The 23,215-nt window shown below is 44.4% G+C and overlaps 3 protein-coding genes across 6 annotated transcripts in view; all 3 read right to left on the bottom strand.

Moving 5' to 3' along the window:
- Positions 1–7,508, bottom strand: part of tjp2a (tight junction protein 2a (zona occludens 2)) — a 33,441-nt gene extending 25,933 nt beyond the window's left edge. For 2 of the 4 annotated variants that reach the window (XM_084486737.1, XM_084486736.1), the window contains exons 1-2: positions 7,460–7,508; positions 669–819 (exon numbers count right to left, since the gene is read on the bottom strand). Coding sequence is in view for 2 of the 4 variants with exons in the window: in XM_084486739.1 (XP_084342865.1) it covers positions 669–819; positions 3,500–3,606 (258 nt within the window). In the remaining 2 variants the exon portion in view is untranslated. Of the gene's footprint in view, positions 1–668; positions 820–3,499; positions 3,691–7,459 lie in introns of those variants that run through there. The other 2 variants (XM_084486739.1, XM_084486738.1) reach the window with 2 other exon arrangements.
- Positions 7,509–8,463: 955 nt separating this feature from the next.
- On the bottom strand, positions 8,464–19,874 carry pip5k1ba (phosphatidylinositol-4-phosphate 5-kinase, type I, beta a). The gene is made up of 16 exons (XM_084486129.1): positions 19,753–19,874; positions 17,909–18,090; positions 17,611–17,661; positions 17,414–17,488; positions 16,540–16,670; positions 15,873–15,990; positions 15,599–15,751; positions 13,899–14,195; positions 12,868–13,052; positions 12,469–12,549; positions 11,451–11,499; positions 11,229–11,313; positions 10,681–10,815; positions 9,694–9,796; positions 9,401–9,434; positions 8,464–9,148 (listed from the first exon to the last, which is right to left on the bottom strand). Exons 4-16 carry the CDS (start codon positions 17,483–17,485, stop codon positions 9,146–9,148), a joined length of 1,446 nt encoding a protein of 481 aa, XP_084342255.1. The 5' UTR covers positions 17,486–17,488; positions 17,611–17,661; positions 17,909–18,090; positions 19,753–19,874; the 3' UTR covers positions 8,464–9,145.
- Positions 19,875–21,410: 1,536 nt separating this feature from the next.
- LOC311367569 (uncharacterized protein) lies at positions 21,411–22,853 on the bottom strand (the record flags this gene model as incomplete). The annotated part of the gene is made up of 3 exons (XM_084486395.1): positions 21,411–21,623; positions 21,943–22,143; positions 22,587–22,853. 3 exons carry the CDS (start codon positions 22,851–22,853, stop codon positions 21,411–21,413), a joined length of 681 nt encoding a protein of 226 aa, XP_084342521.1.
- Positions 22,854–23,215: the final 362 nt, after the last annotated feature.

Raw genomic sequence — 23,215 nt, 5'->3', positions numbered from 1 at the left:
TCAAACAAATGAGCTTTTCCGCAAGGCCAGACTGTGTTTTATTAAATATCATCTGAAAAACATCAAGCATGCATGGACGCACCCTTTTAGGGCGTGTCGCACATGTGTGTGTGTGGAAAAACCAACAGGAAACCAATCCCAAGTAACTGTGATTTTGTATGTAACTGAATGTGTTACATCATATTTATAATGAGTAGGTTTATTACATGTCATCAGACAGAACATGCATTGATCAGTATTGGCATTAATCATTTAGGTAATGCATTAATTATCCATTTGGTAGCTTTTCCCCCAGTCTGATCATTTTTGGCTTAAAAAGACACGTTGTCAACTTTAGACATCCCTTTGGGCCCTGCTGTCTTTATGATGGGATGGTATTTGTTATTATGGATTGATAACGTCTAATAATCAAATAATTCATGGGAAAACAGATTAATCTCAACAAAGGAAAAGGGCTTTTAAGGGAGTGCTTTATAATATTTGGTTGCTCTCACATTTCCGTCATTGTGCTTCCAGGCAAAATGTAAAAATAAAGTTAGAAAAATACAAAACTGGTTTCACTCTGGTCCTATGCATGTCACATGACCTATGACATGGGCTGGAGACCCAGCGGTAAAGAGCCCAGAGGGAGGGGCAGGAGGACGAACTGGACTTGAAGCGGCCCCTACCTGGGTAATGGCCGAGTAGCTGCGTGAGGAGGAGAGGCGACGGAGGTACAGGTAATGCGCTTCTCTGGTCCAGTGGAACCTGTCCCAGGAGCGGCTGGACGTCAGGAGGTCTGATCTGGAGCGGGGGGGAGACTCAGGGCCGGGCTGCTCCCTGGAGGAAGACACAACAAAAATGTTAAGAGGTGGCACCCTTTTAGTCTGCGACGTAAACCCGGAATTGTGGAGTACCCCAGAGTATGTTATGTTATAAATGTACAGTATGGCTCCCCTTCATTAAGAAACAGATTCATGTTTACAACTCAATATACTGACGTGTATATTCATGAATGAATTATTGCCATTGATGGTTTCAGGCTGTATCTAGAAGTGGTTGTGTACAGCTATCGGGCTCAAAACAGCCTTGGCCCTCCAACAGTTTTTTGTCGGTAACCGACACTTGGCAAGGAAGTTCCTCCGTCAGGCTCTCAGGTTTGCAACCCCGGTTTCATGTGCAGACAGCGGAGAACGGCCAGTGATGGTTCCAGATGAATTAGTTAGAACGTTCTCGTTCTCGCTCGGATCAACGATACAGTCTGAGACGAGAATCTGTTGCGTCTCATGTCTTGTCATCAGAGTAGATCTTCTGCACGCGAGTTACATTTTACCAAACAAACTGACAGCGTATCTGGTCTATGTGTAAGAAAGACCTATGCAACATTCATTTCAACAGAAACATGCTTACTGCACCCACAACATTCCATTACAATTAGGATGTGCAACTAAGCACTTGCCTGAGAATAAACAGATGTGGTATTCCTGGCACTGTATTGGCACTATTTAATAACTATATTAAATATTGTAGTGAGTAAACACAGGTAACAAGTAATATGGAGGGTATGGAAAAACACAAGGTACATAAACCTTTCAAAAGCGTCTCTCAAATAGGCAGTGCCGTGAAACCATCAGAATTACAAAGTGTGTCGGCTGTAGGTACTGTATTCATTAGTTAAAAAGAGAGAGGAAAATAAATAAATAAGCAGAAAAGATCAGGATTATGAAAGTAATCAACCCCAAAATAACAACCTCCCTCCCCATCTCTCCCCCTCCCTGCTCCCTCCCTCCCTGCTCCCTCCCTCCCACCCTCCCTCCCTACATTGACGGGTTGCATTCATGTACCTGTCAGTGACAGGCCAGACGTTTTCCCATTTCCTCCCAATAACTGACAGATGCTAATGGCGTTCCTTACAAATTACACTCAAATCATTGCTCTTAAATCTTACTCACAGCACTTCGAATGTATCACGGTGTGACAATGTAAGACTTACATTCACATACACTTCTTACATGATATAATGCATGAAGCAAAAATTGGATTTTTAATATATTACAAAATGTTGGGAGTGTAAAAATGAATATTCAAGCAAGCAATAATAGGTAAGGTAGGAACAACAATAACAGACCACTATGAAAGCACCCCCTCACTGAACGGATGGAGCAGAAACAATACAAGAGATCCCCACTGAGATTTGTTTGGGGAAACACTGGTTGATGGCTGCTCTTTATTGGATTTCCCTGCTCAGGTCCACACAAACACTGCCACTGTTCCTAACGCCTCAGACTTCACTAGATGGTCACACGTTGGGTCTTCAGAGTAATCAAGAAGTCAAGATGTGGAGATTAAAACTAATGTTAAACTACCCTGGGGTAGGTTTCTCCTATAAAAAAGGCACACCCTTTCAGACAGGGAATACGGAAGTGCAGACATGCGATATAAAGAGTCCTTTCTTCAAAGATCAATTACAGATAGCGATCAGCACACATTCCGTTCCCGAGCCAACTCAGTATTGTGGCCATGTAAAGATGTGATGTGAGGTGGAGACCAACAGGTACACAGAGTCACACAAGGCCTGTGCCAGATGCTACATAAATCAACAGGCTACCATGTAGACCTCACTGTGAAAGACAAGGTCACCCCAGGGGAGTGCTGTTGTACCTGCTATAATTCCATAATCTGCAGTCACTTGAATTACTGCATCTCTGGCCCAATCGCTGACAGCATGTTGGGACATGTGGCTAAGCCAAAACCTCTTTTTGACTTAACGTTTGTGGCAGGGAGTCAGAAAGTAGGGTTTTGCTGTGTTCAATTTGTACAACGGGAGAAGCAGCTGGAGTTTGGCAAAGGGCGGCAGGATTCTGTGTCCAACGATGGACTTCTGCTAATGATTACTCTGAACAGCCTCAAATGCCTTTACAATAAAATGAATTACATGGGGTAAAAAAAAGAAAAGACTAACCCGTCGGCCAAATGTTTGTCATAAACAGGATAATCTAGGCTGGTCAGATATGGTGTATGAGGAAAAAGAGCAAAATTCAAGTAAGCTGATTATTTATATAATGTTGAACTTTTCAAGACGTCACTTCATTTGCCAATACATGTATAAACTCGCTGTTAAATCACTACATAGTCAGAATGCAATAGCTAGATATCTTTCTTTACTCCTAGCATGACAAACTAACACTTGTTTGTAATGGTAATCTACAACATACATCTCAATAGTTCAACAAACTTCACAACCGCCCGCTTAGAACCAACACGCACGACCGCGCTCAACTTGACATACAGCGGCAGCGCTGATTGGCTCTCCCGCTGGCGTGTCAAAAATCAGCAAGCCATGTGCATGCATTCCAGGCTCACAGCTTAAAGTCTCGGGCCGTCGTTGAATAATACATCGGCTACGCACCGGGCGGGTGCCTGCACAAGGCGGCGGGCATGGCGCGTGTGTGTGCGGCAGCCCATGTAAACACGCATGCAAAACACGCACGCAAACCAACGCGACGCGGGAACATCTTACCCCTGGGGCCTCCAGAGTTTCCGGCCGGGTGGCAAGAGCTCCCTCTTGTTCAGAGGGACCACCCCCATGGCCGCCTGCATGATGGTGATGAACTTCTTGAACTTCATCTTCCCCCGACCGCGAACCCCCGGCGGGCTGCGCCTCGCTCTGCGGCCAAACGACAGCACGGCACCGACCGCGCCCGTTTACTCCTCATGCCCCGTCCCCCCCGCGGGGCATCTGCCTCGTCCCCGGGGGCCAGCTGACACGACGGCTACACAGCTCTCGTCCTCCGCCACCGCCGCCACCACCGCCGCGCCGTCAACGCTCCCTTTTCACTCCTCATCCCCTTGCTCTGAGAGACCGCTCCTCGCCGCCGCCACCCCTCCCTCCCTCCCCCCCCTCCCTCCCCCGACACGACGCCGTTAAGCTCTGTGGCGGCACTGGCCTCGCTACGGCCTGACGCCCGCTCTGCACTCTGCAGCCCGCGCTGCACTATGCCTCCAGGTCGGGTGCCCTACACCGCCGCTGCCTTTGCCTCCTCCTCTTCCTGACAGATGTCCTTTTGTGTTGCCGACGGATGGGGAGAAGGACAAAACCGTGGCCATGTCACAGCCCCCGGACCCTGGGCAGATCTGAGCGGGGACGGCGGCACATCTCTTACATAATTCTGGGAGACTCTGTGGACATTACACTAATGAAAACGCTGCACCCGCCACCAGCGCTGTGGCAGCCACCGGTATATAATTGTGGTACTAAGCTGGTCCGGATCACGTTCTACTCCCATCCCTGGCCCCTTCCTTCTGTAATCCCACATCCAAGCTTAGCGTCCTCCCACCATTAACACCCGTGTATGTGCCCATCTCCTTCAACCACTGCATGGAAACTCACCAGCATGAAATATACACACAGACACACACACGCCACTCTGATCAAAACACACTCCAGCAGTCACAGCGCCCCCGACCCCCTGGGGGATCAGATTAAAAGGTCTGTATCTTGTCATTTCGTATCCTGTCTCCCATCGGTCGGCACGCTGCCACGTCGCGTGAGGAGCCACATCAATAAAGACATAATCTGCGTGGCCCCATGACGGTCTTCGGGCCAATGCAAGCTCACGGTGGGATTTATACTCCAGCGGCCGGGATGTGTGGATTACGGCTGTGGGCTGGAGGGGGTTCACGAGGGTCGGAGATTTCACTGCCAGGGAGCAGAAATCCCTCAGTTCTCCAGAAGGACTAAAAAAAGCCAAAGCGCAGCGGGCTCCGGCCAGACATGAAAAACTATTTTTAAAATGTTAGATAACCACAACAACGTTGGACAAGAGGGGGAGGCTTAATCTGTGCCTTGCATATAGTGTCTGTCCACAGGGACACGATAGAATGCCTCTACTCCCGTTTATGCCCATTTAACATGCTAAGCTTGCGTTTACCACGACGCTGGGTAGAAACAGAAGGCGGTCAGGCCCAACCACTTAATCCAACACCTCCGTACGAACATACAAGCTGGGATACGTGAGAGGCCTCATGCTCCGACTTGCCAACCCATAAAGAAACTGTTACACTGTGTGTGTGTGTGTGTGTGTGTGTGTGTGTGTGTGTGTGTGTGTGTGTGTGTGTGTGTGTGTGTGTGTGTGTGTTTAGTCAGTCAGCCTGGTCTGTCAAAAGTGCAAAGGAATGTAATTCAATCCCACAACATATCAGGGAACTAAACACATACACATCATTTACTAAGCAGTTAAGATGATCAATACATATACATGTCAGCACTAAAATCATTTGTTGTGAATGTGGTCAACACACTATGTATTTATTTTATTTATTTATTTTCACTGGTGCTTTGTATTTTGTGTTCTGTTGTTTTACCTTAGTTAGTCAGTTTTGTTTGTTCTGTGATGCCCTGTGGGGTTCCGTCCTGTTTGTTGTTTTTTTTGTTTGTTTTTTTAATCTTGTTTAATTGTATTTTCATGTAACATCGATGCCAGGGGACTACAGATGAAAAATAGCCTTTTGGCTAATTCTGGCATTTTTAACCCATGTAAGATCATGTGTTTTATTAATTTGCACTGTCCCCTTCTTACATAAACTGAATTTTGTGTGTGTGTGTGTGTGTGTGTGTGTGTGTGTGTGTGTGTGTGTGTGTGTGTGTGTGTGTGTGTGTGTGTGTGTGTGTGTGTGTGTGTCAAAGATTAACATGAGGTTCCCATTTTTTTATACATTGTGCTTTGAACTGTATACTGTTGTAATTTTCAGTCATAACTCAATATAAAGTCGGCTAATCTTGATGAACAAAGTTTGATTCAACATCCTGGTGCAGGAAAAACAAAGAACCACACTTCCCCTGTAAAAGATTTCCACTTTTAAACCAAACTATTCCTAATGGCCAGGAGTGTAGTGTAGTGTAATGCCAGGAAAACAGTTGCAAGACACTGAACTCTGAGTCAGTGGAAATATGCAGCGGAACCCCAACCCTACGCTGTTTCCACTTGCAGCAAACGGTTGTGTGAGTGTTCAGCCCTTAATCAACGGCCTTTAATGTGTTTACATTTACACAAGCAGTGTGTTTCTGCCACATGTATAGCAACATCAAAGTGGTGCTTCAGTAGAAGTAGAAGTATCGAACTGGAGAGACTCACACTGTCCTGCCTGATCGTGGTGACAAAGAGCCGTGATCCATTGTAAGTCACAGACTGATTACATGAACTATTGCTCTCTTACTGGGTCCGTTATGCAACGCCCATGATGCCATGCGTGCGTTGGCCAGATGGAGGGACACATGCCACTCTCCAAATCAATGCTCAGAGGGTGGGGTTCCGTCGGGTGGGGAGGGATGGGATGAAGGGTGTGTTGACTATTTGTGTTGTCTTAACCATCCATACATCTCTGTGTGTGTCTGCACATTGTTAAATGTGGCATAATCAAGACATTTCAGTATTTACATATGGTTACCACCAACACACAACACAATTAGGCCGTGCCTAACTAAATCTGCATAAATGAAAAACAATATATATTTGTTGTTATTTATATTGTAAAGGCTACTGTGAGGAAGCTTGCTAAAAGTCTTTAAAGTCTCTAAATCGGTCTGTCACAAGTGACTTTACATGTATGGGTGTGTTGTTTCGCAGATGAAGTTAATCCCATCATTTACCTTTTTATTGTTAGATGTTGGGTAAGATTTTAATTTAAAGAAGTTTGGAGCGGCCATTCTACATTAGATCACTTTTTTAGTTGTTGGGACCTTGCGAGGAGGGGGTGTAATAATCCATGGTGTAATCTGAGATGAACAGGTTTAGGTTTGTTTAAAACAAAAGCATAATATAATTTACAAAACCGAAATGCAATTCTTGTTGGCAAAACTGACTTACAGAAGGTGGGTTTGGAAGTGTTTCCAGTGTTGAACGTTCAATTACAGCGTAATCTATTGTATAGGCTACACTGTTCTGTACCGATTAATTATTAACAGAGCCGATCTTTTAGGCTAAAGCATAGCTGTAGCCTACACAAAATGACACATAACTTATAATTTAAATGGGAATACTCACCTGCTGATAACTATAGGCTACATTGCAGAACGTTTAGCCCTTTATATCGGGGCCTACCTGAGACTCCCAGCTCCTCAATAACAAGTTAACAACAGCAGACCGCAGCTGGGGCTCTACGGAACAAGGCCTTGACCGAATTCAAATCGGCTTGTTATGTTTTCAAATCAAGGAACACATATTGGCCTTGGTGTTGGAAACATAACAGGGTAGGCCTGTAAAATGACTTATTTTGTTCACTTTTAACTCGACAACATTAAACACCTGCTGCCAGTAAACTCAACGGGCTATGGTAAATGCCCATATATGGACCAGTGTTTTACACGCATATTACATTTTTCGACAATAACAACAGGGTAGACCGATTTCCCATGTACTCAATTATTAGTTGGTCTTTATAACGTGTTGTAGGTATGAAATAATCAAAAAAGGTAACTTACTGACGCAACTTTTCCCTTTTCCTCAAATTGCGCTCTCTGGTTTCCGGGTTGTAGCAGGTGTGGGCGTGGTCTTGGCTGCAGGTGTGTCCCGTAGTTTCAGATTATTGTGGCGATGACTCAAATATCTGTTACTCAAACTTCTGCAATGTCGGCCAAGAGTTTTTTTTTTTTTGTTCTGACTAATTCCAATCTCATATCCAATGAAGTACTAATCCCACACATAAAATCACATGAATGGACGGATATAGTTATATTTTCGTACTTTACTTTCATGCTGCAAAAGTCTTATTCAATAATGAATGGGTAGTTACATTTTTAACAAAAGAAAAGTCATATTTGCCTCGTTCCTGCCTTATCTTTCTCTCTTTCTTGATAACAAAGTGGTTCGGGTGTAATTTCAATGGTTGTCAAACTAGTTGAACCTGTTCCAGGTAGGCCTACAGACCCTGTGGCTTGGCTGAATGGCTGTGTTTGTCTAGAAGGGAGTCTTATTTAACACCAGCCCTCTGGCCGAATTTGCTCAAGAGTAGTGCCCTTAAGTAAGTGTCCTTTTGGCCTACTTTCATGTGCATATCTACAAGCAAAGAGATGTTTACCACCACAATAGAGGCTCTCAATAAGTCATACTTGGGACAAATAACGCTTAAGAAAATTGTCTGTCAAATCGAATACATCTAATAAATGCAATGCAAATAAACGAAATGCATCGTACTCTGTTTGTAATCTGACAATGGCACAGTTAATTACATATCTCCCGGTAGATCTATCATCGCTCTTTGGTATTCGTTTTTGAACAGTGTTGAATAACACTCGTGGATCCTTTTACTTTTGCGCCCCCTTGTGACCAAAGTTAGTACACCAAAGATAGATCGTCAAATTGAGTAATAGACATAGAAACAATAGACACACAAATACTATACATTTTACTCCATAAAGTATGTATTTATTTAACAAATAAAGTTATTTTATAATACAATAATAAACACTTTACAGCCACACTGAAATGAAATGGACATGAATTGCACTGCTAAGCCACTTTTTCAATATATACAAAGATTAAATCAATGCATCAACGTGCATTTATATATTACAATATAATTTATTTTGAAACACACACACACACACACACACACACACACACACACAGTCAAATACAATTCAATAAATGAGAAAATGTTAAGTAAGATCGATGCTTGCTCAGGATGATTGACTCGAGCCAATAATAAAAGGAAATTCAGTGCTGATGTAACACATTCAGGGTAAATCTACAGTACATAGCAGGCAGATTGTCCACGATAAACAACAGAATGAAGGGATGGGACAGATGTAGAACTGTATTGCAACAGGAGACAGGCGACATAGGAGCAGTAACAAATGTAGCTGAAATTGACTTCATAACCAATAGTTACAGTGGTTCCATCTAATAAATATATTCAGATATTCAGGGATCCAGCCTCTGAGAAGTATCAGCAGTGTGTAGCATTTGAACAGTGATATGACAGAACCCTGCTTGAAGTGGAACAAAACAAGAAAGAAAAACAGATGTAAAGAATCTCAGCTGCTAATTGGCCACACAGTCACTTCATATTTCTGCAGACAAGATCACCTATTGCATTGTGTGTGTGTCAAGAAAATAAAAAATGAGCTTTTCTTCGAGAGGCACAGCGGAGGCGAGGTCATCCAATCTCACTAAATGAAACAAGAAAGAATAATTATCGGTTGTTTTCTTAAAAGAGCTCTCGCTGGAGTATTATGTACGTCATCACATTCAGATATAGGATTCGTTATCGTGCTTATAACCTCTCTGGGTCTTAATAAAACACTAACATTGAGTGGTCGGTTGTCATAATGTTAGATTACTGTTCCGACAGACAATTTCCCATTGTATCAATGGGAAATGCATTACTATTCCACACAGAGACACATCAAACACATTCTCACCAAGTAGACGTCCAGCTCTGCTTCGGATTGGTCGCTGTGAACAGAGCAAAGGCTGTTATCCAATGCGTATTGGGTGGGATTATGTCCCGCCCTGCTATACATTTAGGTAAGGGATTTGGGGGATATTTGGTGAAACTGTATTGGTATTTTTGGCCTTGGTCACAGTGTATCTGTAATTTCTTTGAATATATATTGATTTGCTGAACAATCTTAACCTTTGACTTAATTATGGTCGCCATAAAGGGCTGTACCAACATACTTGATTTTATAAACCCAGAGACCCGAGGAAGGACCTGAATATGGGCTCCTCCTCGCGGGGGCAGTCCAGGTCAAAGGAAACGTGGGCCAAGTCGCTGCTCTTCGGGACAAGATCTGGCTGGTTGGAGGAGCTAAAGCCTTCGGAGGAAACAGAGTCTGAAGTGAATATGTGGACTTCCAACTTGCATATTGATATCTGATAATGTATGCATCTATTTTGTATTTGTTTATTACAGGTTAGTCTCATTGAGGCTCAGAGCCTCCTTTTCAAGAGGGACCTGATTTGCAGCATCACATTTACAAACCATATGTAAACAAATAGTTTTAAGTCATTGTACCGCCTAGTGCTATTGATATGCACACATTTGGTAGGACACATTTGCAATTAAGACTTTCTGAACATTTGGCAGTGGACATTGGGAAAGAACAGCTCATCTTTCTATTCCTCATAGCTGCTCTACATCCACATGACCTCTGTGCTCTAGCTGTCCCTAGTGATGGACAACCGAAACCTACTTCTAATTAAAGTATTACGGCTTATCAAGGTGCACATCAAGTATTGGAAATTCAAATTCAAATCACCAGTGATTTCAATCTATTGATTTCCTTCTTCCCTCTAAATAGCCAAGCGGGTGACCAACGAATGTACACTCACGCCACTACACTGATGATGCAGCATATGAAAATGACTGCGTTTCAGACTTTAGGAAGGTACACAAGTACACAAGTACACAAAACAGCAAGGAGATGGGAGGGAGGGGGGGGAAGGGGGGGGGGGGGCAGGGATTCCGACCACACCCCTGCAATCCTGAGTCTGTCCTAGACTGAGTTCTTTAGATGACTCTGAGATATGTATGAAAACACTTTTCGACTCTTCTCTGAACCAGTATATTCGGTGCGGCGTGTGGCGGATCCCGTCCCACTGCGATGGGCCTGTGGTTACTCTGCTCTGCCCGTGGTCCGTCCCTCTGAGGTGACGCTACTGGGTGTGAACGAGAGCGCGTACAATCGCTCCACGTAACTTTTTCCATCCAGGTGGTCCATGCTCTGGGTCCTCTTCTCCTCGCCGGGCCGGAGGGGAGACAGCACCTCCTGGGAGGCCGACTTGGCCGCGAACAGGGAGCCTCGCTTTCTCTTGGAGGAGGAGCCCCTTAGGGCTAGGGGGGGAGAGAGAGAGAGGGAGAGAGAGGGAGAGAGGGAGAGAGAGAAATGGAGGGCGAGAGAGAGAGCGAGAGAGAGAGAGATGGAGAGATAGAGAGGGAGGGAGGGAGGGACGGAGAGAGAGAGTGCGATAGAGAGTGAGGGAGGGAGGGAGAGAGGAAACAGATGAGTATTTTTCTTCTTGTGTTTAAGTGCTTCAGCTTCGTGAGTTTGTTCATCTAACTCTGTGGGTTGAGTCTCTGGTTGATAGACTAAACCAATATGGCAGATATTGCACAATATCTGACAACAACGAGCATAGTGTGTCTTGAATTCAGTCGGTTCCATTTTGACATTTCTAGAAATTATTCTTTGTATTTTAACTCTGCACAACCTGACCGTATTCGCTCGTGTTCCTGGGAGTGCTTACCATTGATCTTTTTGAACACTGTTGTGCCCATGAAATTCAGGAATCGGTCGGCATAAAAATTAGGCCTGTGAACGGAAACTGTATCCTAAAAATAAATAAAGACACAAGAATTAAGCTTGAATTAAGCTAAATAAACACAATGAAATGGCACCCAACACACACGCACATACACACAAGTGATCATGCATACACACAGACACACACACATATAGGATTGCTTACCCCATCGTGGACAAGAGCTTTCCAGGAGTGCTCTACTTTCTTGATGAACCTAAAATGACAGGAAGTCCGACTGAGTCAAAGTCAAAACTCATTTTAACAATGTAGTACCACACAGCATCAGTAGAGGGCAGTGTTTGGTTAACCTCACGTCAACAAGAAACATGAAATGGACCCACTTTTCTCTTAAAAAGACAACCTACCATTGATATTCATTCATATATTGTTGATTATATACTGATTTGATTTATTGCCGTTACTAATAACACCACTAGAGCGTCTCTTCGTTGCTCCTGGTACTGTCAATCAAATGTTGATCAATCACACTGGTCCCGCCCTTATATCCTGTTCAACTGGGACATGTGATGCATCCTGGAGGCCAGGCTGTTGGTTCACACTCAAAAGGTGCTGTCGTTAACATTGGAGAGTTGTAAAGAGAGAGAGAGGGAGATAACAGAACACAGCAGAGAGCAGAGAACAGAGCAGGAGTTTGAAACTAAACAACTAAAACGTCCATCTCTGCCTCTACCCTCCCTATGTTTGTCCGTCATTGACAAGTGTTGACAGGAGAGATGGATTCCATGAGCTAATCAGGAAGAGGGTTAGGGTTATATCATGCCCTGAACTGGACAGAAGTGAGCCTAGAATCTAAATTGCCTCAAACTGATGCAGGCCGGTCAACTAGAAACAGATATTTTGTTCACTCATAGTTGACGGAGACTAAGAAATTACACTCAAATAATATCATAACTTTAATAGTTAACCCACATGTGCAGTGTGTGGGTTTAGAGTGCATGAAATATGTCCCATTACTGGCATAACATGCTTCATTTGTATGATTACCGAGTAAGATTAGATCAAGACAAAATCTTGGAGCGGAACTAAAAAACATGTTATCATAGTGTCTCTATGTCAATCTGTGAATCTTGGGAATATGACACTGCAACACCCAACAAGGAAACAGAAATTAGCCAACAAGGAAACAGAATGAGCACACACTTATGACCACATTTTAACATACCTGTAAGACTGCAAGATGTCAATGATCCCCAAGAAGATGAGCAGTTTCTCATCTTTATGTTTCGCAGGAATTCCACCCATTCTGTAAGAAAGTCAACTGTGTTTGTAAAAGTGACCTAACCCTGACCTGTATTGTTTGGGGTTTGAATTAAGCAACAAATACTGTATATTAAACAGCAGTAATAAATTATCTGTATAAGGATCAAACTAATCTAAGCCTATTAACAACCACAAAGTCTTAATATTGAAACATTGATCCTCTTGGTAAATAATCCTCTCATTCATAAACACAGTCCGCCCAATATGCCACCGAACGTCATGACGTCAAAGAGCGACCTTTAGACAGCAGCAAGTCAGCAACAGGCCAAAAGGTACTACACAATAAAAGCCCCCTCCTCACGTGTCATCATCCACCACGGGCTCCGGGTCCTTGGCGTTCCCCTGGATGGACTCCAGGGCCGTGGAGTACAGGACCTTCTGGCCCCTGCGGCTGTCCCCGCGGCCCCCCCGGCTCCCCACCTTCTTGTCCAGCACGTGGACCCCCAGCAGCAGGCTGTAGTCCATGATCTTGAAGCTCTCCAACACCTTGCCAGGGAGGGTAAAGCACTGTTTACCCAGGTACTCCCATCTTATATCAACACACGCGCATGTGGGCCTAAGGTATCTCATCACCCATGTAAACACCCACGGGAAGAATGCCCTCCGCTAAGCCTTTGGTAAACAGCCATTAAGGCCATGGCTTCCCCCCTCCGCTTGCGTATGAAACCCATATACATACAGTAAGACGTAAGCTGTAAATCCCTCTGAACAAGCTGATGTCATGAGGTGGCTCCCACGGAACAAAGGGGCCTTTAACGCCGACAGTTACCTAACCGGAGGCTTACACTGTAATGTTCCCGAGACGGCATGGCATGCACAGCCGCGTATTTACTGTACCGCCATCCAGCTCCTAGGCTGGTTAGGCCCGTTAATCAGGCGTTGTAATCCTGAAGGCGGAGGTGGAGGTTTAATCAAAAGATACGTGACGATAGTAAGGTCCCTGAGAGACATATCTCTTACGCAAAATGTATTGATGGGCCGGGTGGTGGAATGTGTTTACACTGGATTAGAACCACACAGTTATTATTTGTACCCCGTTGCGAAATAATCCAGAGTAGCAAGATTGTTAAAAAAAAGTCAGAAATAGTGCGCTGAATTGTCATAAAAGTGCCCTTTTCAAATGACGTGATACCATTGTCGAAGCTCACATTGACTTATTTGTGAAAAACAAAAAGCCAACAACAAAAAACAACTTTTTTATTTTTTGTGTACAACTGAAACTGAATCTGCAAATCTGCGAGTTACAGATAATTGGTGTAAACAAACCAACGGGTGGATGGCTGATCCAAGGCTAGATTTTCAGCGGCATCGCGCCGGCAGGTCGCTACTCACCCGACAGTCCCTCTGCAGGGTCTTCATCAGGGCGTTGTAGGTCTCGGCATCAAAGTGCAGGCCCTCGTGCATCTCCTGGAAGTCCAGGTCCTTGAAGGTGGGCGAGGACTTTTGCCTCTCCTTGCGGTTGGCGCGCCGCTTGTACGTGGAGCCCTTCAGGTCGTACTTGTAGTTCATCTTGAGCGCGCACGGGAGCACGTTGTTCATGACCACCACGCGGATGTTCACCCCGCCGCAGTTGATGTAGTAGAGGCCGTAGAACTTGGGCAGCAGCGTCCTCGGGTTCTGGTTCAGGTTCTGCAGTGATTAGGTCGGACGGACGCATGCGTCAAGTTAGTTCAGGTTCTAGACCAGGGTTTCTCAACGGGGGCGGCAGCGCCCCCTGGGGGGCGTTCGTAGAACCTAGGGGGGCGCTGGGAACGAACACAGGGGACCTTTCATGGTTTTCAAATATTTTCGGTGCAAAAATAGGATAACTGAAATAAAAAGCCTATCTTCATATGGGTTTCTAACCCCTCTATCGTCTCATCTACCTTTTACTCTATGCTCAGTGCCATCATGATCGCCATAGTAACGCCGATAAACAAACCCGCCTCATCGCAGTAGCGTGGTGCTTCAGAAACTGTTTCGCCCTCCCCCGACTTCCACTGGTTGGTTTGCGGGAAATGCAAAGCAAGCGGTGGATGGGGCATTACGCTAAGCAACATGAATCTCATCCATATTACATAGTAAGGCAACATAAGACGTGAATAAAGCTAACTCCGCTTAGCATGCTAATTGTAAACAATATAATGTGCGCATTACGTGTAGACCACTGCAACGTCGCTCATTACGTCTGCGAACCGATAAACACTTTTTTTCATAAGGTACGCACACCAACCGGCACATACGCATTTAACACTGATGTTACAGGCGCTTAACTTGCGCAGCGTTGCTAGGCAACGTCACGTAAACAAAGGGAGTCTTTCGTGCACAAATTGAACCCAAGTTTGCGGGTTAACAGTTCAATAACCAATAAAAATGTACACAAGCACTGTTACGTATTAAACTTCAATAGCTCAATAATAAAACCTTTTAATAAAACTCTGAATACACATCTTCTTGTCCAGAAGAAACCAAAACGGCACAGAAGTTTTTTATTCAAGCAATGTAGCACGAGTTGGAGTGGAGTTGGTAATGGATATAGCCTACCTACGGGTGTCGCAATTAAAAAAAAAAATTTTTTTTTTAACAATAATAATGGGGGGGGGGGGGGGGGCGCCAGAGGATCAGGGTAAGGTAAGGGGGGCGTTTGCTCAAAAAAGGTTGAGAAACACTGTTCTAGACTGATGTAGAGACGAATGCGTCAGGTTAGTTCAGGTTCTAGACTGATGTAGAGACGAATGCGTCAGGTTAGTTCAGGTTCAAGACTGATGTAGAGACGCATGCGTTTGGTTAGTTTAGTTTGGTTACAGGCATATTCAAGATGTAATTTACACAGATTAGCTGACAACTGTGTAAGTTCACATCAAAATATAGAATCAGCTTGTCGAACACAGTATAAACCTGATTGGGACTTGAAGCATTTGAGCCTAGGCCCATGGTTACCTGCGGTGCGAGTGTCTCATGCAAGTGCTTCACTTTAGATTTGCATCAGCCCATGTGGCCTTTACTGACATGCAAATCATTTCCCTCAGCGGACGTGCCGAGGAGAGACTCACCATATAGTATCCAGGAAGCAGTTTCTGCAGGAACTCTGCCTCTTTGTGTTGCACCGTCTTAATGATGAACTCATCGTCACTGGTCAAGTAGAACCAGGAACTGCTGGCCCCGGGGTTGGAGAGCTCGATCAGAGGCTCATTGCACATAGAGTACTGCGGAAACAGAAGATCTGTTCAGCTGATGACTTCACCCTCTGGTCGAGAACAAGGATGTGGAATAATCATACATTTCCTGTAACTTTTTTCTGTTTGTGTGTGTCTCTGTGGCTCTTACAAGGTAGTCGTCTGGTTTGATGCCAAACAGTTCCCTGAAATAGCGGAAGGCGAGTGGCGCGTATGTTTTCAGACGGAAATCAGGGTAGTGGTGGGCCGGCGTGAGACTGCTTCCCTCACTGGAGCAGAAAGGAGTATCCCAGACAAAACGAAAAACACTGTTACCAACAAAACGGAACAACAACAACAACAGCAACGATGACAACAGTTTGCTTTTTGAACAGTAACTCTTGTAACTCTCTCACTAGAATGTTCAAAGACCGTGTAAACAGGTCAGGAGGTGCTACTAGGTAACTTGATTGAGATCTGGTTAACAAGCAGTTATCTCCGCATTCTATCAGTCATTTCAGCAACAGTCGGTCACGTGATCGCACACCAAGCAAATCGAGCAAACTTAACCCAATGCACAGGGTCTGTGTCTTCTTGCGCATCTTCAATCGCTATCATTATCATGAGCATAGCACCATATAAGCCTTGCTGATAACAGCTACAACCACAACAATAATCACAGCCAGATAAGCAGTTTTTTTGTTTTTTTTGTATTTTCTCTTGAGATCAGGCGAAACTGACTATGCTTCATAATTGACAGAATACCTCTATGTTTGACATTATTTACAGGTTTATGATTAACGATTTTTTGAACACGCACACACACACAATCAACGTACCTGGGCAGATAGATGCTCTCCACCACAGAGAAGTCCTGCATGAGAACATCTCTGTCGGGCTTGGAGCTGAGGTTGCCAACAGCGTAGCCGATGCCCAGCTGAATGGCACCTTTCAGGGCAGCAGGTGTCGGCTGGGAGCCCAAAGTTAGAACCAGAGGAACAATCAAAACAATGTGTTATTTGGTATAGAAGCAGATCCACAAGCATGTGATAGAGGTAAAGGGGTTTCATCCATACACAATAAACTCACTGTTGCACAAGAGTTTTATCGAAGAAGGCCTTTAGATTATGTGTGATTGTGAAATGGCCTTTTGGTTTGTTTATATATCCATTCAATGCAGGAAACGTAATTTTCTTTTCAAAATTTCACATTTGCTATTATTAACTTACAACATTGCTTGATGCATTGATTGATGCAATTATTAAAATCTGACATCTTTGTGTATCTTTTTTTTGTGTAAGATTTCACAACTACACACCTTGAATCTACTGTGTGCCATGCTTAAAAATGACCCCATTTAAAATCAGGACGTTTCCATGCACATGTATAATCCTGATGAATTCCTGAATGCAAATCTCAGGAAAATAGCAGGGATAAACGCCATGGTTATGAAATAACCAAATAATGTGGCTTGGATGTGTATTCAACAGCCTGAATACACAGCCTGAAGGTGTGTACAGATTCTATCCCAGGTATGGACAGTGTACTTATGGTAATTTAAACCCACATTTTTTATAAAGCATTTTGTTAGTTTCAAACTCTTTCTGAGAAACGTTTCTACATTCTACATGATAAACCAATATTTCCAAATTGATTATTTTGTCATTGCAGTGTAATAATGACTATAGAATGAAACCAATCATGGCCTCTGACCTTTTTATAGTCCTTGGTCGCTTTTGAACTCCTGGCAGCTCTTCCTGCACTTTCTTTGGTTGCGATCGACATGTTCTGGGACAGAGAGAGACAGGTTAGGGGGGGAAGTTAAAAGGTTCCCCAAACCCTTCGGAATGCGGCCGTTTTCCAAAAATGAACTTCCCTTTTCTTCAGCGATAAACCGTAAGGCAGATTACCTTGAATTGATTTTTGGTTTACAGAAAACACATATCCCTGTGCCACAATACCTACGGGAACAAAAAGAGAAAAGAGGAAGGGTCAAGAGAAGGTTAGATATGATGTATACACGTTCCCATAGTGGAACAAACACTTGAATACAAAATGTAGTTTCAGAAACAATAAACACAGCTGACAATGACACCTCAGTCTTATCATTAAAAGTCCAAAATGGACAAAAACTTGCATCAAATATCCCCATCCTATCAAATGAACCTTCAAAACGTCACCATTGTCTTAAAACATGTACATATTTACCTCTGGAGACTGCGGCTCACCGGCTCAGCGTGGGTTGGGTATGGTGTTGCCTCCAGTGCAGCTATTGCCCCAGTGGTGTGTGTGTGTGTGTGTCTTGGCCGGCCAGCTGCACGGTGCTACAGTGGTGGACCCCCCGGAGTATTCAACTCCTCACTGCTCCAATGGGACCCCTCGCCACAACCCTTGAACCCAATTAGAAAGGATTGAGAAAGCATTACACACCAAAGCCCCGCGTTTAGCACATTCCGCATGATGCACGGACACACACACACACACACACACACACACACACACACACACACACACACACACTCACACACACACATGCATACATGCACATACATACACACAAACTGAGACATATATGCATACACACACAAACACACATGTGCATGCACACACAAACACACACACACACACACACACACACACACACACACACAAACACACAGACACTCACATTCACAGGCACACACACACACACACACACACACACACAAACACACCTCCCCATCTTGTACAGATTTAAATGTCCAACAAACAAAACAAATCAACAAGGAAACAAACATGATGAGGAACATGTGAAAGGTTAAGGGAGTTTTCCATCAATACATTCTGGCAATACTTTTAAAAATAGATAATGAGGTCAGATACTTCACCTGATAAAACATTATTCTTAATTTCAGACACATAGATAGGCCCATTTGTCTTACTTCCATTTATAATGACTAATTACATACTTAAAATAATAACGTATTATTTTAAGTGTTTATAAAGTGTAGTCTACAATATACCACATTTTTTTTTTTTTTACCAATGTTATGTGTTCTTCACTGCTCTCTAAATAGATCCTATAAACAGATTTGGTAATTCTATACATTTGACGATTGCTCATGAGTTGAACGTGAATATATCAACTGTAAAGGTTCAAACTGTAAAGGAAACCAAGCTATAGTTAAGGCAGCTTTGATCATAGGTGATTCGTTTTCAAATTAGGTGTTACTATGAAACCATCCAGGAATAGCGTGAGCCTGAGATGAACGCCTGTAATAAAGCAGTGAGTGATAGGCGTGCTGTGTTGACACTGGGTGTGGGTGACAGGAGAGAGACGCCAAATGATGCAAATGAAGCCTGGGATCACTAAGGTAAACAAGCAGCAGGCACGACAGAGGCCCACACAGCCACGTCACATGAGAAACTATCCTTAAGACGATTCGATCAACGGCAACAAAGCTTTTCTGACCTCCTCAACGAGGCTCCATGTGGAGGAGACATGACTACATTCATAACTACTGATCCATGAGGAACCGTAGGCCACACACAACACCTAGAATCATATTGACTTAGTACAGTGAGATACAGGCCTATGGGAATATCCCACAGTAAGATCGATGATCTTGTATTTCACGGTTAGGATGTGTAATGGTCGTGGGGTGAACATTGAAGAAGGGCAGGTCTACCTGGTTCTGTATCGCTTAAGGACTTCGAGGATCGATCTTGAATCGATCGAATGTTCCACCTGTTCACAGGTGGATTCCCTCATCTTTATCTTAATGACGATAGGTGACTCACGGATCGCATTCAGCATTTGTCATACGACGATTTGTAATGTGTCATGTTTTTTTTCCCAATACATACGTTATAAAAACATGACAACCTTTAGACCCTCGGAGACATTGTACCGCTCTGTGTTCGCCCACTCGCTCTCTCGCTCGCTCTGAAGAGGACCCGTCGGTAGGGGGCAGCAAAGCCCGCTAGACGCGCGTCTCAAGCGTTCCCTTTACAATTAATTACATCAAACCCTGAACTTTTCATCTACCACTAATTTGTAGTGTTCCTCTTACCATGAGCAGACATTGTCCTCGGTAAAAGTGTGTCAGCGGGAGCAGATAATCCAACTGTTGGCCTCAGGACGCGCGCGTAAATATGGGTTGGAGATAAACCCACTCGAGCATCCTAACCACTTCCGCGCCCTTTGCTCGCTCGCTCGCTCGCTCTCTCTCTCCCTCTCTCTCTCTCTCTCTCTCTCTCTCTCTCTCTCTCTCTCTCTCGCTCTCTTTCTCTCGCTCTCTCTCTCTCTCTCTCTCTCTCTCTCTCTCTCTCTCTCTCTCTCTCTCTCTCTCTCTCTCTCTCTCTCTCTCGCTCTCTCTCTCTCTCCGCCTACCTGTTAGCTGTTATAATGTGTAGCTTACTCATTTCTGCGCTACAGTAATTACTTGTCTGTACTATCATCATCAGGTCCCATATATTACTTTGTATAATTGTCTTGAAGGCATGCACAAGTTACACATTGGCTACTGGCTTACATTTTACTTGTCTTATGCACATTCTCTCAGACGAAATACATACAACAAAAGAAAGGGAAGAAAACCTCCAGAAACAATCTCTCACTCACTCACCTATTCCCTCACACACACACACACACACACACACACACACACACACACACACACACACACACACACACACACACACACACACACACACACACACACACACACACACACAGACGGACAGACGGACAGACAGACAGATAAGGAAATGCAGATGCATTTCTCCCTCTCTCTCTATGTCTTTCTCTCTTTCTCAGTGGGCCAGAGTTCATTCCGTGGCCGCTCTTGTTTTGGTTATGATGGGGACAGACATGCCTGCCTTTGAGTCATCCGATAGATGAGGGCTTTTTACACACAACCTTTGAGTCATTTAACCTGAGCTGGATTCCCCTCACTGAGAGGGTTCCTTCACTTAGCTGGTACTGTCAGTGGAAAAGCGACAGTTTTTTTTTTTATCACAAAAGACATTGAAGATTCTGTGTTTGACACACTTCCTGTAAACATAAAGTGTCATAACCCCCATAATGTAATAAAGGAACCGGTTTCGCTTGTGGCCAAAGACACAGAGAGTTTGTTCACACTATTTGTTGCTTTATTTTTGGATGGATACTGAAAACAACAGCATGCAACTTTGCTTCAACTTTGTCAAACGGAAAAGGCACACCCCCTTTCACACCAAGCCCACCACACACAGGAAAAGGGAGGTCCTTTATTTCCAAATGTACATATGTACTGTATATACATATATATACTCCATATGTCCACACTTCCATACAATTAGATCCTTCTCCTGAGGTTGACTACTTTGTTCATGTCAAACCTTTATAAGAGTCTACACTGAGTTATGGGGCTAGTTCTCCATCGTTTTGGGTGTTGATGCAGCTGCGTCTCATCTCCCGGCGCGTCAGAGTCTGACCTATGGTGAGAGAGGCATTCCGCCTCTCATGTCATATAGCTGAAAATAAAAACAGAGAGGAGGATGGGGGTGGTTCCAGGAAAAGATGTGAACAGCGGTGTTTCCTGAATGAGACTGAACAGTACCGCACTAAAAAGAATCATCCATGTTTTACAATTTAACAAATTTACACATATTTGAGAGTTGGTTTACCCCTTTTATTTATTTTATTTTTTTGTTTAAGTCAACACGTTTAATAATGGAACGTGTTGACTTAAACTAATTGTTTGAGGAAATGATATGTATTGAAGAGCAACCATGTATTTACCAAACACTGCATTGAAATAGGCAAATTGCTAAGTGAATATAAACCAACCTGGTTTTCCAGGTCCTCAATCGACCGGAGATGTCTGTTAATCATTTTATCTCGGGCATTCACTTCGGAAGCCAGGCTAGCCAATCGCCTTGCCTGATTGTCCACTGTGACCTTTACATAACACACCGGAAACAACATGATTTTATAACCTATATATAACCTGATCTATAAAAGTCACAAGACCACTTTGACAATGCTGTGAGAATTGATGAGTTATGCAATATCAATATGACTGATATGATACTGGAAAATGTCACGTCAACTGGGCATGTTGAACTAAAGATTCACCTCACATGACCAAGATCGTGATATCCAAATATTGAAACAAAGAATAATTGAAGAAAATCTAGATCTAAACTCAATCTAGTTGCATCATGCACAGTAATCCTGTCAACCATGTTTGATGTTGTTAGCAATTCGTTTCATTCACCTTCATCTGGCTTGCGTTGGGCTGTGGCGGGGTCTCCCCCTGGGGCGCCGACGCGGCCCTCAGCTTCTGGAGGACCTGAGCCATCCTGTGCTTCAAGATCGCCCGATCCTCCACCACCAGCCCCAGGCCCTTCTGCAGCTCCTGGACCACGCTCTCCAGCTGGTCCCCCCTGGCACTCATCAGCTGGAGGTCCTTCCTGGCCTGGGGGTACGCACGACATTACACCCGGTCCATGTGCTCTACAGGTACTAGTTCAAAGTTGTGACACCATCATGGGAACACAGATGATAGTCGGCTACCAAGTAGCAAGGTTGGCCGCTAGCTCCTTGAATGCAGTCCTCTCACTGTATTTTAATAATAAACTTGATAAAGATCACATCCTATCTGTCAACAAACTAACGACAATAGAAATGTGCAATATAAAGAAAAAAACCCACTGTGTAGCATTGTGTAAAATCCTACTGTTTTCTGTTTACTTATATCCTATCCACTGCGGGATGTATAGTTGGAGTGCCACACACCCCTCTGTGTTACCATACAGAACTGTGACGAGTGCCAAAGGTGATGAGAGGGTCTCCACTATTTACCCCCTCCTCATATGCATATGGTCATATGGTGCATGCATGTATGTTTGTCTTCCTCACCTGCCTGTGAGTGCGGCCCACCAGGAAGCTCTGCTTACGAAGGCTCTCCAGGGCCTGGTGAGCCTGCTCCACCTCCACGGCCACCCGCTGCCCCTGCCCCTCCAGCCGCCGGGCGTTGCCCTCCACCTCCCGCAGCAGCCTCCCCAGCCCCACGGACAGCATCTTCAGGTGGGCGTCTGGGACCTGGGGCACCATCGGAGCCAGGTGGGCCGTGCCCAGGCCGAGCAGTAGGAGGGACAGCTGATAGAGTGAACGGCTGGTAGACATCGCGATACCCACCGCCGCCGTGGTGGAGACTTGAGATTGCCAAGGCCGGACGATTCAGCAAATCCTCTGATGGGATGAAATCGTTCTCCACCTAGAGGTTGGACCCAAGACTAAGATTGGTGGCTGGCTGTAAGACGTGAGGGGGAAGTTGTTCCAGTTTAGGCCTCCATCGTCCGGTACGTGTCTTGTCGAGGAGCGGGCTCAGAGTGGGGAAGAGAGATGAGGAGGGGAAGGAGAGCTGGCAAGAGAGAGAGAGAGAGAGAGAGAGAGAGAGAGAGAGAGAGAGAGAGACATTGCGGGGGTTTGCATGCCGATGTCCCCCCGCTTGAAATAAAGTAAACAAATTTCAAATTGCCTCACAA

This window comes from Micromesistius poutassou (genome assembly GCF_964030765.1).
Source record: "Micromesistius poutassou genome assembly, chromosome: 22".
Classification (NCBI taxonomy): domain Eukaryota; kingdom Metazoa; phylum Chordata; class Actinopteri; order Gadiformes; family Gadidae; genus Micromesistius; species Micromesistius poutassou.
Note: the sequence above shows the minus strand (reverse complement) of the source record. Positions and strands in the feature narration are given on the sequence as shown.